This window comes from Protopterus annectens, chromosome 6.part0, assembly GCF_019279795.1.
Source record: "Protopterus annectens isolate FY-2018-M chromosome 6.part0, PAN1.0, whole genome shotgun sequence".
NCBI lineage: Eukaryota > Metazoa > Chordata > Ceratodontiformes > Protopteridae > Protopterus > Protopterus annectens.
In genome coordinates, this window is record NC_056737.1 from 319,135,075 (window position 1) to 319,150,787 (window position 15,713).

General features: G+C 37.9%; 1 protein-coding gene across 1 annotated transcript in view; it reads left to right on the plus strand.

Annotated features, from left to right (window-relative positions):
• Positions 1-15,713, plus strand: part of GANC (glucosidase alpha, neutral C) — a 981,067-nt gene that overhangs the window by 336,410 nt on the left and 628,944 nt on the right. The window contains exon 9 of the mRNA XM_044074070.1: positions 9,647-9,827. Within this exon, the coding sequence (XP_043930005.1) occupies positions 9,647-9,827 (181 nt within the window). The remainder of the gene's footprint in view (positions 1-9,646; positions 9,828-15,713) is intronic.

The window sequence follows — 15,713 nt, forward strand, 5'->3', positions numbered from 1 at the left end:
CTCTACCAGATCATGTAAAAGCAAAACTTCTGGATGCACCTTTGGAAAAGAACAAGCTCTTTGGTGCGAATGCTAAGGATGTGTTAAAGACCATCGAAGAAAAAGCAAAATCAGTTCAGACGGTGAAAGATTTCCTCCAGGTTCAACCCCCCAGATTCAGTAGGAATTGGCCTTCAAAAAACTGGTCCTTTCCTAATCCAGAAAAGTTTCAAAGGGGTAAGAACAGACGTGGCCGAGGAAGAGGCCAATACAGAGGCCCTTACAGGGGACGGCAATGGCAGCCAGGAAACCAAAGAAGTGACGCAGGGGTTTCACCTGCCCCACAACCACAATCTCAATGACTTTCCTCTACTACCGCCTACCAGGGAACAAATAGAAGCTCCCTTGGGCGGGAAATTATCTCTGTTTGCAGAAAATTGGCACAGACTGACAAAAGACAAATGGATTTTAGACATTATAGACCGAGGGTACAGGTTTCATTTCATACCTTACCAAGAAAACAAGGCATGCCAAACCTACCACAAAACCAGAGGGCAGAGGCAATCAAGCAAATCACTCTGCTGACTCGGATGAAAGCAATAGAAAGAGTTCCACAACAAGAACAAGACCAGGGGTTTTACTCAAGACTGTTCCTTGTTCCAAGAAAAGAATCTCAATGGAGACCAATATTAGACTTGTCCGCATTAAACACCTTTCTCATAGTACCAAAGTTCAAAATGCTGACTCTACAGCAACTCCTTCCCATGCTGGGCAAGGGGTCTTGGCTGATTACTCTGGACCTCAAGGAGGCATACCTGCATGTCCCTATCAGACACAGCTGCAGAAGATACCTCAGATTTCTTGCAGGGCCAGAGCATTATCAATTCTCAGCATTGCCATTTGGCTTATCTACTGCGCCCAGAGTATTCACAAAATGCCTGGCTTCAGTAATTGCTCATTGCAGGCTCCAGGGGATTCAAATTTACCCGTACCTGGACGACTGCCTCATACAAGCGGACGAAAAATTGATGTTGACAAAAAACCTGGATTATGTCATATGATTACTTCAAGCTCTGGGATACACAGTCAACTTCCAAAAGTCAAGACTGCAGCCTTCCCAGCAAATAATCTTCTTAGGAGCCAAACTAGACACAGCCTCTCAGATGGCTTACCTGACAGAAGACAAGCAAGAGAAGTTAACTCATTACTTCAAAGGTTTAGCAAAACTCACCCAGATGACTGCAAGGAGATTCCTACAGGCCCTGGGTTACATGGCATCCTGCATTCTCCTGGTTCCATTAGCAAGACTACACATGAGAAAGCTTCAATGGTACCTAAAAAGCATTTGGTCTCAACACAGCAACAACTTGGAGACAATCATACCGCTCATTCCATGCCTACAAAAGGAATTCCTATGGTGGGCCTCGGTGAGCCAGGCAAACACAGGTATGTCATTCAAAAAACCACATATAACACAAACCATGACCACAGACGCCTCAGACCTTGGATGGGGGGGTGCACATGGAAGGCAGGTGTATACAAGGACAATGGTCTCCAAAGGAAACACATCTGCATATAAACCAAAAGGAAATGCTGGCAGTAATGCATGCCATCGAGGCCTTTCAACACCAACTCCAGCAAGGTCATTTACTGATACGGACAGACAACACCACTGTGATGTGGTACATAAACAAGCAAGGAGGCACCCACTCTTACCCCCTTTGCAGACTGACAATGCATCTTTGGGAAAAATCACTGAGCCTGAACATCCAGTTACAATCCCAGTTTGTTCCAGGAAAAGACAATGTGTTGGCGGACAGTCTGAGCAGGAATTTCACAGATCCACACGAGTGGAGGTTACATCCGAAGGCCTTCAGACAACTCACTTCGACATGGGGCAAGCCAGAAGTGGACCTATTTGCCTCTCACCTCAACCATCTACTACCAAAATTCTGCACAAGAACATACCATCCAAAAGCTTGGAAAATAGATGCCCTCTCATTCAACTGGAACTCCTTAACAATCTATGCATTCCCACCTCTGCCACTGATGACCTCAGTATTACTAAAGATCAAAGCAGAGAGACCCAAGGGAATCATAATAGCTCCGGACTGGCCAAGACAACACTGGTACCCACTACTACGGAGCATATGTCACACCAGGAGGTGGGCCCTTCCCCAATGGCCTCAACTTTTGACTCAACACAATTTCGAAACAGTGCATCCAAATCTTCAGACACTGCAGCTAACAGCCTGGGAGATCCCATAAATAACTTCAGCCTATCTCTCTCCAAGGAAGTTCAGCGGATACTAACAGAGGCTCGAAGACCATCCACCAGAAAGGTTTACTTAGCAAAGTGGAAAAGATTTATCAATTGGAATACCAGCAAGGGACTTGATGCATCATTGTTGAACATCCCACTCATCTTGGAATATTTGGCAGATATGTTAAAGAACGGCCTCTCATATTCTTCCATAAAGATACATGCATCTGCTATTTCAGCTAGATACAACACTGATCCTCCTGTTTTTTCACACACTTTACTAAGGCAATTCCTCAGGGGAATCAAGAACATTAAGCCTCCAAGAAAGGCCCCAGTGCCAGCCTGGGACCTTAATTTTGTCCTAGAAAAACTGACTCTACCTCCATTTGAACCAGCAGCTTCAGTTGACTTGAAATTCCTCTCATGGAAGACAGCTTTCCTGTTGGCAATTACCTCAGCAAGAAGGGTTTCGGAGCTACAGGCCCTAATGGCAATACCACCCTTTATTATTTTTCACAGAGACAGGGTTTCATTAAGGACCAACCCTACTTTTACGCCAAAGGTGGTATCTAGGGTTTCTTTAAATCAAGCCATTCATCTGCCTGTTGTCTTCCCCAATCCTGAGAATAAGGGGGAAAGACTGTTGCATACCTTGGACATTCACAGACAACTTCGATACTACCTGGACAGAACCAAGGCCAGTAGGAAGTCTGAACAACTTTTTGTAGCTTACGCCCCTGCAGTTCAAGGAAAAGCGATTTCAAAGCAGACTATTTCAAAATGGATTGGACATTGCATCAGATTATGTTGTTCCTTTCATGGAAAGACTGTTCCAGCCAATGTCAGACCACATTCCACCAGAGCTACAGCCACCTCTACAGCATTCTTAAGAGGGGTGCCTACTAAGGACATTCTAGAAGCTGCTACATGGAGCTCCGTGCATACATTCTCCAAACACTACAATTTCCCTCTATACTCCAGATCCAGAGCAGGCTTTGCTTCGGCAGTCCTGCAGGGTTTGATTGCCACACCATCTTTTCCCTAGAACATTCCTCCACCCCCAGCTAAGCTATGGTATTCTACCCACATGTTATGACTGCAGTTGCATTCTTGAAGGACATAGTACAGTTTTGTACCTACCATAAATGTAGATGTCCGATAGACATGCAACTGCAGTCGGATTTTCCCTCCCTCCATACCCCTCTCTGCCTAGGGTCCACTCCTATCCCTGTTACTCTTAGCTGGGGATATCTGTTATGGTGTATTTGTTTTATTGCTCATTTATTTGTTTGGAATCCTGTTTTTGTCTTCCAATTTGATTACAGCCTTCCTTGGAGGGCACCTGGCATCTGGGGCAAGAAACACTGAAGAAAATGGCGTCGGCTGATGCTTATATACTCCAGCCGCTCTGATGTCGGAGAGAAATGCGACATCAGCCGACGTCGGACCCAGACTTTGGAATCCGGCCGACCGAGGGCTGCCTGAGGCAGGACAACCCACATGTTATGACTGCAGTTGCATGTCTATCGGACATCTACATTTATGGTAGGTACAAAACTGTACTTTCTCTGCACTTCCCTTTGGCTTATCTACTGCGCCCAGGGTATTCACAAAATGCCTAGCTCCAGCCATTGCTTTTTGCAGGCAGAGAAGTATTCAGATTTAACCATACTTGGACGATTGCCTGATTCAGACGGAAAGTCAGGACTTGCTACTACAGCACCTGGCATTTGTAAAGAGACTTTTAACTTCACTGGGGTACACCATCAACAAAAAGAAATCACACCTAGTACCCTGCCAACACATTGTATTCCAGGGAGCAAGCTTGAACACAACTTCCTAGATGGCATTCCTCACTCCAGAGAAACAAATTTATTTGACAACTTACTTCAACCTGCTGGCTAAAAAAGCTCAGTTATCTGCAAGGAAAATACTGCAAGCTCTGGGGTTCATGGCCTTTTGCATTCTGTTAATTCCATATGCAAGACTGCATATGAGGAAACTTCAGTGGTATGTAAAAAGTCTATGGTGTCAACATTCTCAGGACCTGGAAACAATAATCCCTTGTCATTCTGTCTAAGGGCAGAGTTCCTTTGGTGGGCAGAGGCCTGCAACCACAACAAGGGACTTCCTTTCACTCTACTCCCTGCCGCTGAACCCTAACAACAGATGCATCAGACTATGCATGGGGGGCTCACGTGGCAGGGGAGTGCATTCAGGGCAAATGGAATCCAAAGCAGATATACCTGGATATCAATCAAAAAGAAATGTTAGCTGTACAGAATGCTCTGACTGCCTTCAAAGGCCTTATTCTTCCAGTACAATTATTGGTAAAGACAGACAACACCACAGTGATGTGGTACATAAATAAGCAGGGGGGAACACATTCCTACCCACTCTGCAGACTAGCCATGGCTCTGTGGAACACAGCCTTGAGCAACCAAGTGCACCTACAAGCTTAATTCCTGCCAGGCAAACTGAATTCTCTGGCAGACTACTTAAGCAGAAGTCTCATGGACCCACACGAATGGAAACTGGAACCCAAAATATTCAAGCTTTTGGGGAACAGATGGGGGACACCAGAGGTGGACCTGTTTGCTTCCCCTCAGAACTATCAGTTGAACAAATATTGCACCAGGACTCCCACAGCCAAGCTTGGAAGGTGGATGCCCTGCCCTTTTCCTGGGAAAGTCTCTCAGTGTATACCTTTCCCCCTCTGCCTCTCCTCTTGAAGGTTCTACTAAAGATCAAACAGGACAAGTCAAGGACAATCCTGATTGCACCAGACTGGCCACACCAGCACTGGTATCCTCTTTTGCGCAGTCTGGCAGTGCTACAACCATAGCACCTGCCTCAGACCCCTTCCCTGCTGTCCCAGCAGGGGGGTCAAATTCTGCACCTTCAGCTTCAGACCCTGAACCTTGCAGCCTGGCTAATTCCATGATCTCACCTCTAACAACCCTTAGTAAGCAGGTGCTGGATGTCATTCTTGAGGCAAGGAGGCCTAGTACTAGAAAATCCTATTCAGAAAAGTGGAAAAGATACTGTTCCTGGAGCAAGTCTCAATGGATGGGCACAACTGTGCCCAGCTTACCTCATATACTAGATTACTTAACAGAAATGCTCCACAAGGGCCTATCCTTCTCTTCAGTTAAGATTCATGCCTCTGCCATCTCAGCTTATTATAATACTGAGCCACCCCTCTTCTCTCATCCTCTGGTAAAACAGTTACATAGAGGAGCCAAAAATTTAAGACCCCGCTCCCAGGAGAGCTCCCACTCCAACCTGGGACCTTAACTTTGTATTAGAAAAACTTACACATCTCCCCTTTGAACTGGCCGCTACAGCAGAGTTGAAATTTCTCTCATGGAAAACAGCTTTACTTCTAGCCATCACTTCAGCAAGAAGTGTCACTTCTTCCATGACATCAGGACACTTCTTGCTGCCTGTCGGGCGCTAGGATCCGCCACATAACACAAGCACTCAGGTCCCTCCAAGGCAAGTACAAATATGACTCAGTCATTGTCCATGCTGGTGTGAATGACCTGAGACGTACCTCCCTGGACTACTTGAAAAGAGACATAGAGGAGCTCTCTGAGCATGTAGCCCAGGCCGGTATGACCCTGACCTTGAGGAGCATCTTACCCTCACCAAGAATGATGCCACAATATGAAGACAAGATGATCAATTTCAACAATTGGCTTAAGTATTGAGTGGATGGGAGATCGTAGGTTTACCCCGGGTATCACTTCTGTGTCACTGTTAGACAGAGGCACAGTATACTAACCTCGAAAAAGGGCATAGCAAAATTAATTTAAAATGGGTGGCGAAAGCCAAACACACACTGGCTAGGCTTATAAATGCCCTTGGGCTGATAGCCTAGTATGAACCTATGAACCTATAAGAGTGTCTGAACTGCAGGCCCTTATGGCAGTGGAACCCTTCATTATCTTCCATGCGGACAGGGTTTCCTTCAGGACTAACCCATCTTTTATGCCCAAGGTGGTGTTTAGTGTGGCTTTAAACCAGTCCATTCATTTGCCTACTTTTTTCCCTAATCCTCAAAATAAAGGGGAAAGGATACTGCATTCTCTAGATGTGCACAGACAGCTTAGATTCTATTTGGATAGGACTAAGCCTCTCAGAAAATCTGACCAGCTGCTAGTCAGCTTTGCTGCAGGGGCAGAGGGTAAGGCCATTTCAAAGCAAACCATATCTAAATGGATAGCACACTGCATCCATTTCTGCTACAAGCACCATGGAAAACCTACCCCACAGGGGATAAGAACACATTCCACTAGGGCTACATCTACTTCTACTGCATTTCTCAGTGGAGTCTCTACCAGGGACATCCTGGAAGCTGCAACCTGACGCTCTGTACACACTTTCACCAAGCATTACCACTTGCCTATCTTTTCTAAATCCAGAGCTGGATTTGCCACAGTAGTCTTACAGGGCCTGATGTTTCTTAATCTACCTCCACCCTTCCTCAGCTTTGGGAATCAACCCAAATGTGATGACTGCAACAGTGAAACACGAACATGGTACAGTTGTGCACACTTACCATAAATGTAGATGTTCAAGTTTATTCACTGTTGCAGTCCTGGTTACACTCCCTCCAGCCCACTGATTGTCTTTGCTTTCACCTATCCTTTTTGGTTTGGCATATCTCTTATTATGTGTATTTGCATTTTGCTGGGGGTGTTCCACACCATATAATTGCTTCCTATTTTGGGGGCACCTCACATCTGAAGCAAGAAAAACTGATGTAATGGCGTCGGCTGCATGTTTTATAACCCTGACGACCTGATGTCATGGAAGAAGCGACAGTATCCGACGCAGAAATCCCAAGACTCTGGTATTCAGGCCGGCTGAGGGCTACCTGCAGGCAGATAACCCAAATGTGATGACTGCAACAGTGAATACACACGAACATCTACATTTATGGCAAGTGTACACAATTGTACTTTATGGGTTTCCTAGGTCATAGAGAGTGACTGTAGCGTGCAAGGATATGATGTGACACTTTGTCTGTTATAATCCGGACGTGGAGAAGCTCTAGTGTGTCATACTGTTCGACCAGTCTTGTGATGTGTTTTTGAAGTAAACTGAGTAACCTCTATCTTTAGTCTCTTTCTCTGCAGTAGCTGGTCTAAATATATGGAAGGCATTGTAGCACTGCACTGCTGGGTGCTCTCTGTGAATTTAAGCCATGTCTCGGATACTGCACAGATGTCTGCATTCTCCAAGGTGAGGAGAGCTTGCAGGGTGTGAAGTTTCTTGTTTAGACTAAACAACTCTGTTAAAAGATATATTAATCTCTATATAATTGTATGTATTCCATGGCTGTGGCAGCAGTTGTTCATCTGTGTCAGGCCTCTTGAGGGGTATCTATGTCATTAGGGGATTCAGTGACCATGTCTAGTTTGTAGTCATCTGCAAATTTAGTCAACCCGAAACCCTTGATGTTTGCCCTGACTTCAGAGAAGTAGATGTCAGAAAGGAGCGGCCCCAGCAATGATGCATATGGGACCTTGCTAGTGACTGGCCTGTTTATGGAGGTGGATTCCCTTATCCTGACTTCATGTGTCCTTTCATTGTGCCAGGTGGGTCTCCACTGAGGGGCATATGGGTTTATGCTTAAGTTTGTAAGTTTGTCTGCAATTCCCAAGTGCGGTATTGTGTCGAACACCTGGCAAATATTTTTGAAAATTATTCACACCCAATTAAGAAAATGTATATCAGACTGTAGCCTCCTAACAACCAACATAGATATTGGCACAACAGCCTCATGGATCCTAACTGATGATATTCTTTTAGAGATGGACAAAGGACAACTGACACTGCTATCTTTAATGACTTGACAAAGCCATTCAGTCTGATGGATCACAGTCTACTTCTACACCATATACTTGATAATTGGCATTGGCCCAGATCTGTATGTTGGTTCAAAAGTTATCTGCCCAGTCGACAATTCTGTGTTAAAATTCTTTAATTCTTCTCACCATTAGTCAATCTGAAACAAAGTATTTTGCAATGGCCCATTCATGCTCCTCTAATTGTCTTCACATATGTCAATAAACTGCCTCTGGACCTTCCTCACCTCCCACTCTTACTCTACGCTGATGACATGGTAGTCTACTGCTCAAATAAATGTGTCTCAGCTTTAGGAATACTATTTCAGTCAGACTTCCTCCACATTCTTCATTGGCTCATTAAAGTAAATGTTTACTCATTTCATCCAAAATTAAAAAAAAATGCTCTTCTGGGCAAAACAACAACTAAGCAAATTAAAAAAAATGCTCTTTGGGACAAAACAAAAATTAAGAACAGCTACCACCACACTGCAAATCACTGACCACAAAAATACCACTGTTGAAAACATTTATGTACTGAGACTTTGGCTAGATGCTTCTGTTAGCTTTTCCCCACTCTTGAACAATATAAGAAAGAAAGAAAATAACCCTCTACTTTTGTGGGATAACAAAATCTCTCCTTTCCTCTCAAAACCTTCCAGAATTACAATAGGAAAATGCCCCAACTGCTCAAACTACTACAGAACCAAACTTTTTTTCCACTAGCTTCCAGACTAATACTGAGATTCCCCAGCCTGCAACTTTAGAAATGTTGACTGTACTAACACCCTTATTACAGGACCATCAAATTAAACTCTAGTGCACTAATCACTGCTTCTCTCTTCACGGTCTTAGAATCTGTGAATTCATACCAACCTCACATAAAGACAAATCTTCTTACCCAAAATCATGTTCTCTACAGAAAATGCATTTCCTGAAAATGGTAAAATGTCAGTGTAATATCTCAAATCACATAACCTTTTTGATTGTAAGCAGTCTCAGCCATGTATATAGCACTATTAAAAGATATATTAATCTGTATATAACTGTGTGTAATAATGCAATTCTTTAAAACCTGCTTACCTATTGCTATGATTGTACAAAATGTTGTGTATTTTTTATTAAAATATATTTTTTATATTTTAAACAAATGTATAATTATATATACTTTATCTCTTGCAGTTTATCTCTGTAATTGTCATACTTTAGTTCTTTCTCAGACAGAGGCTGAGGTTGGTCATTTGTGATCATTGCTCTGTCCTGGTTAACAAATTTAAATAAAGAAATAAATAAAACGGTGGTCAAAAATTACTTAATCAAAAAGAAATTTAATAGGTTATATAGAATGCATCTGTCCAAACACATTCTGACACTGTTAATTACTGTCTGGTAATTTTTTTTTATAACCACTACAGGTGTTCATTGTACGAGTTTCCATTTAGTATTCAGTTAGTAATAAGTAGTGTCCTATAGATTTGTTACATAAGTTGGAAAGTAATGAGTACTCTCCATTATATACTGTATAGAAGTGTGCTTATCTCTTTTTTAGGGATGAGGAGCCATACCGATTATTTAATTTGGATGTCTTTGGACACAAGTTGCACAGCCCATTGGGCATATATGGTTCTGTTCCACTTATCTTGGCTCACAAGCCAAAGAAAACTGCTGGTATTTTCTGGCTTAATGCTTCTGAAACATTGGTGGACATCAGCCAGCGGGCAGTTGCAAAGGTGAGTAGGATGTTTTTAATTTAATTTGCTTTAACTGAACAAGAGTGAAAGGTATAGTGCTGCATATTATAATGAAAGAAGTCACACAGCATTCACTGTGCTATGTTACAGGTATAATGTTTTTAAGATAAATACACGTAATGTATTTCAGTGCAGTAATTTTCTTTGTTAAAAAAACTTAACCAGTGAGTCAGATTTTGTGTGCGGTGTGACCAGGCTTACTGCTGTTTTGCTGTAAGTAACTTAGAATGAAGTTGGGCTGTTCATTTTTTTACAACTGATGCATACACATAGTGTAAAAGATTTTAGCTAAGCCAAGTGAAGGAGAGTTGCCCCACAGTTAAGACATTGCTGACTGCCTTCTTCTCTTAAACTGTGATTTGAATGGTTGGGAAGGGGGTTGGCTTACCATCAGAGATCAGTTGTGCAGATGTAAAGGTACTTCCTACAGACAATGTAGACCTGGACATCGGTCTAACTTACAAATGGTGACAGATAAGGAAAAAACAAGCAACAGAGTTCACAGTGTACTGTGGAGCAACCTTCCTTCAGAGGGATGACTCTGGCATTAACGCCAATCTGTAGAAGTCTACAGCTCCAGAAAATAGTTTGGTAGATGACATCGCTTATCATTCATTTTAATGGCTAAATACAGTTTTCTTTTAGTCCATCTGAACTGTCTTTTTATTCATTCAGTGTTATAGCTACATGAGGCTTACTGCACAGGGCAATCTGTTATTTCATATCTCTTCCATCCATCTGATGTACATAGATGTCAGTAATTTAAAATCTATGCAGAGTTGAGTAAACAAATCTGATGTAGAATTTTTTTTTTTTTTACTAAATATTTTTTTATCATTTCAAATAAGATGTCTTAAGAAACATTACATGAAATAAAGATAAAATATTTACAATTCTAAAACATTACTAACTTCAAACCATTATATAACTATTTACATTGGTGTCTATGCAAATAACATTAAAATTCTATATTATATAAAGTTAGAAACATAAGATGATATATCTTCTTCGATCTTTTCGAGTATTTCCAGTACTTTCATCCAAGAGTAATAGTAAGAAGTAGATCTTTTAGTTCTGTTTTTCACTGTTAATATTTCCATGTGAGCAACTGTTGTTGTTAAATTCTCAAATTCCTTGAACGTAGGAGAAGCCTCATTTTTCCAGTGTATAGTTATGATTTTACGTGAAATTGCCAATAGTGACCATAGGATTTTAGTGTCTTTTTTGGTACACAGTTTGGAATAGGAGAGTTGAATAAAATTAAAGACTTTGTTAATTGAACATTATCATTATAAACAGTCTGAAAAAAATAGTTAATGGATTTCCAGCATATTGAGGCATATACATTCATAAAAAACATGCTGCCAATCTGCTTTTATCTTGGTATGGCATCTCCAAAATTGATCTTCAATATAATACATTTTGGCTAACCTATGTGGTGTATAGAAACTTCTGTGTAGATATCTCCAAGTGAATAATTGCCAGTATTTTGATAATGTAGAAAATTTGGAAGCTTTTAGAATATTACTTTTTTTCTTCTTCAATTGGAGGATGGTTGTTTATTAAAGTATAATAATCCCAGTATGATTTTTCATGATAGATTTTTGTTTTTTTAACAATTTTATAGATATTAGACAAATAACCTGTACCCTGATAAGGCTGTTTTGTGATAAGAATAAAGTATTCAATGAGTTTTGGAGCTTCATGTCTAACTGAAGGTTGCATTTGTTCTATTTTATTTATAAGAAAATGCCTTAGATTTTGTAAAAACAACCAATTGCCTTTATTTATATTATACTTATAAATTATCTGTTCATTTGTTAGAATTTTCACTTTCTCTATAAGTTGATGCCAAAAGAGTAATGCTTCTTCTTTAAGTATATTTATTTTAGATATTTGGAATGTATCTAGAATATTTGGTGTAAAAGCTATAGGGAAAATAAGAAAAATCCAATAATTAATATTTGGTATTTTGTTTATATATGTTTTGAACACTGAAAGTGCAGAGCTTATATAGTTTGATGGCAATTTATTAATATTATTCCTTTTCCCTAAAAAATAATATTTTAACATCCATATAAAGGGTGATGGTATTACTGTTAAGTTGTCTTGTATGTGATTATAATTGACTTCTCTGTAAATCTGCTCATGGGCTTTGTTTCCATATCGGTGTGTATGAATTATTTAACCATAGTGTTATGTTTTTAATAACAGATGAGGTAATATATAAATCAATATCTGGTAAATTAATTTCGCCGTCTTCCCAATCTGGTAAATGTTTAAGGCTATACGGGATTTATTTGGAAACCATAGAAAATTTAAAATTAGTTTATTGTATCTTTGAATAATATATTTGGGAGGTGGCAATGAAAAATTTTGTATTAAGTATAATATTTTGGGAAATATGATTATTTTAATAAGATATAATCTGTCTGCTGTTGAAAAGATATATTTATTCCAGTAACCAATTGCTTGTTCTATTTTGTCTAGTATTTTATTATAGTTAAATATTAGATAATCTGTTAATTCATTGAGTAGATTTATTCCCAGATATAATAATTTACTTTCTGTTACTATATATTTGGAAAATCTTTTGTTTATATATTTTTTTAAAATTACAGGGCATAATTTTAGTTTTGTTTTCATTAAATTTTAAGCCTGAAATATTTCGAAATTTATTCATGGAGTTAAATAGAGCATTCAAAGACTCATTTGCATCTGAGAGAGTTAATAGTATGTCGTCAGCAAAGAGTTGGATTTTAAGGTTTAACATTTTATTAATACAAATGCCCTTTATGTTATTGTTTGATCTGATTTGATTTGCAAAGGGTTCTATGAGTAATGCAAATAACAATGGTGATAAAGGGCAACCTTGTTTAGTTCCCTTTTTGATTATTATAGGGCCTGATCTATGTGATCCCAGTTTAACATATGCAGTAGATTTTTCATATAGTATTTGGATAAGATTATTTAAATTAGAAGAAAAGTTATATTCTTTTAAAACTAGTGAAAGAAAGTTCCAGTTAACCGAATCAAAAGCTTTATTAATATCTAATGAGATTACATTTAAATCTAGGACTTTATGTTTGCTGTAATCTATTATTGTTAGTATTCTTTTAATATTATCTGAAGTATTTATTCCTTTAATAAAACCTGTTTGAGCTTTGTGAATTAAGAAAGGAAGAAAGTGTTTGATCCTATCTGCGTATATAGCCATACACATCTTATAGTCTATATTGAGTAATGATATTGGCCTATATGAGGAACACTGCTTCTCATCTTTATCTGGTTTGATAATTGGGGATATCAATGAATATTTCCAAGAGGGTGGTATATTCAAATCTTTATTGGCTATATCATATACTTTTAATAATAAATATATGGCTTGATTGGGTATTAATTTATACATTTCTGGTAGCATATTGTCTGGGCCAGGTGCTTTATTTGTCTTGAACTTTTTAATTTTTGATTTTAATTTTGTCATATGGATTGGTTTGCTTATAATGTCTATTTGTTCTTGTGTTAATTTAATATGAATATTATTTAAGTATTTTTTATATCCTTAGTAGGTGTATCTTGAGTGTTTATGGAATTATCAATGTTAAATTGGAGTCTGAATGCTTCTAAAATATAATTTAGTTCCGTAACTCTTTTGTTAGTATTAGGAATACATATTTCTTTTATTTGTTTAGATTTAATTTTTTTGTTCTATTAGTTAAGTGTCTCAGGTGTGCTGAATTAGTAGAGTATGAGTTTATTTTTATCTTTTCTAAGTTAATCATAATCTTATGATGTAACAATTCTGTATACTTCTTATTGATTTGTGTAAGTTCTTGAACATGAGTAGCATTACCCTTTTGTATTCCCAATTTCAATTTATCTGCTTTGTTTTATAGGTCTAGCATATCTTTATTCCATAACTTTCTTTTATTTATGGACCAGGATAATATTTTCCTATATGTAACTGCTTTTAATGAATCCCATACATATATTTCTGAAGTATATTCTGTGTAATTTATTTCTAGAAAGTTTTTGATTGTTTCTTCATAAAATTCTTTGAAATCTGTCAATTTTGTGATATAGGAAGGTATCCTAGTAATGGGATTTGAATAAAATGGTGTAAGCTCTATCTCAAAGACTATGGCATTATGATCAGATAAGGGACAATTTATAATTTTGACTTTGTCAGCCTTTGTTATTAGGTCATTGGCAACATATAGTCTATCAATTCTAGAGTTAGTTTTATATCTATGAGAATAAAATGTGAAGATTAGTGAGTCTGGTTCTGCAAATTCATTTATATCTTTTAAATACAATGTATCTATAAATTTTGATATTGCTTTAGAGAGAGAGGTTGTTTTCTTCTTTTAGATTTAGAATCTGTATCCTTTTCATTCATTAGACAGTAAAAATCTACTGCCAATCATTAGCGGACCGGAGTTCTGCTGTGGCGACCCCTAACCGGGAAAAGCCGAAAGACACAAACAAACAATACAGTTGAAGTCTCCTGCCAATATCAGGCTACCCTTAGTTAAATGAATTATCTCTTCAAAGTGCTGTTTAACTGTTTTTAATCCTAGTCCTGGGATCCAATATAGATTTACTAACGTATAGATTCTCTTATTTAATTCTATTGAAGCTAGACAAAACATACCTGATGTATCTTGATAAGTAGTAATTATTTTAGGTGTTATAGTTGAGTTGCGAAGTAGTATAGCTACTCCTCTTTTTTGTTTTGTATTGAGAGTTTATTAGTACTGTGTAATTATTAATATTTAAGTTGTTTATATCTCTATCTAATAAGTGTGTCTCTTGTAAGAAGACTATTTGTGGTTTATGTAAGTTTATGTACTTGAATAGGCTTCTCCTTTTATTACTGTTCTTTATACCATTAACATTTATGGATAAACATTTCATTTCCTAGTTTTGAGTTTGTTTTATGTGTGAGTTTGTGTAATATTGTTTATTCTTAGTTCCATCTTGGATACAGAATTCAAAAAGTTTTTCTTGTATGATTTTTGCATGTTTCTGAGTGACACCAAAGTGATAGAATAAAAAAACAAAGAACTTCCAAACTTATAATTCTTAACCTTAAAAACTATTCCCTATCGCTATGAGGTAATATACCTCTTTGTTTGGTTAGTGAATTTAACCAAACAAACTTTCTACCCTCACAAATAATATTTGGATCAGTTTCTCTTATCCTCTTAGTTTTTAAATAAAGATAATTGAATAATATATTAAGATAATCTAATCAGCTAAAATATATAAATATATTCTTTACTCATCTTATTATAATTCAATAATACGTATTTCTAATCAGGTTTCAAAAAGGTACAAATATTTAGATTAATGTAGTATCATTTCAAAATAGTTTAGGGTATTAATAAACATGTTAAAATCTATAACTGTATGTTGCATACATCTGTTGAAAACTATTCACTGACATTACTGTATAATACAATACGATTGTTGTGTAAATGTTTTAGACTACTCAAGTTTGAAACCAGTGTTTAAATTAATATTTGCAAAGTCATATTGGAATAAAAACATGAATAGTTCTGAAACCACATCATATTTCATGTTTAACATAAACTGAAATGCAATACAGTGTACAAGTATATTAATATTTATTTAGTAGACATTAAATATGTTCCTCTGATTGCATTTTTCAGCTTTTCAAAGACAATTCCCATGGCTGGAGACAACAAGATCAAAATTTAGACATCTCCCTTATCCAAGAGACTACTTATAATGTTGTTACTTGATTGTGTATTTTGTTGTTAACACTTTTATCAACTTTCAGAGGGACTTTGTATAATCAAAAAGACACCGTACAGAGGTAAAAATACAGTGCACTTGACC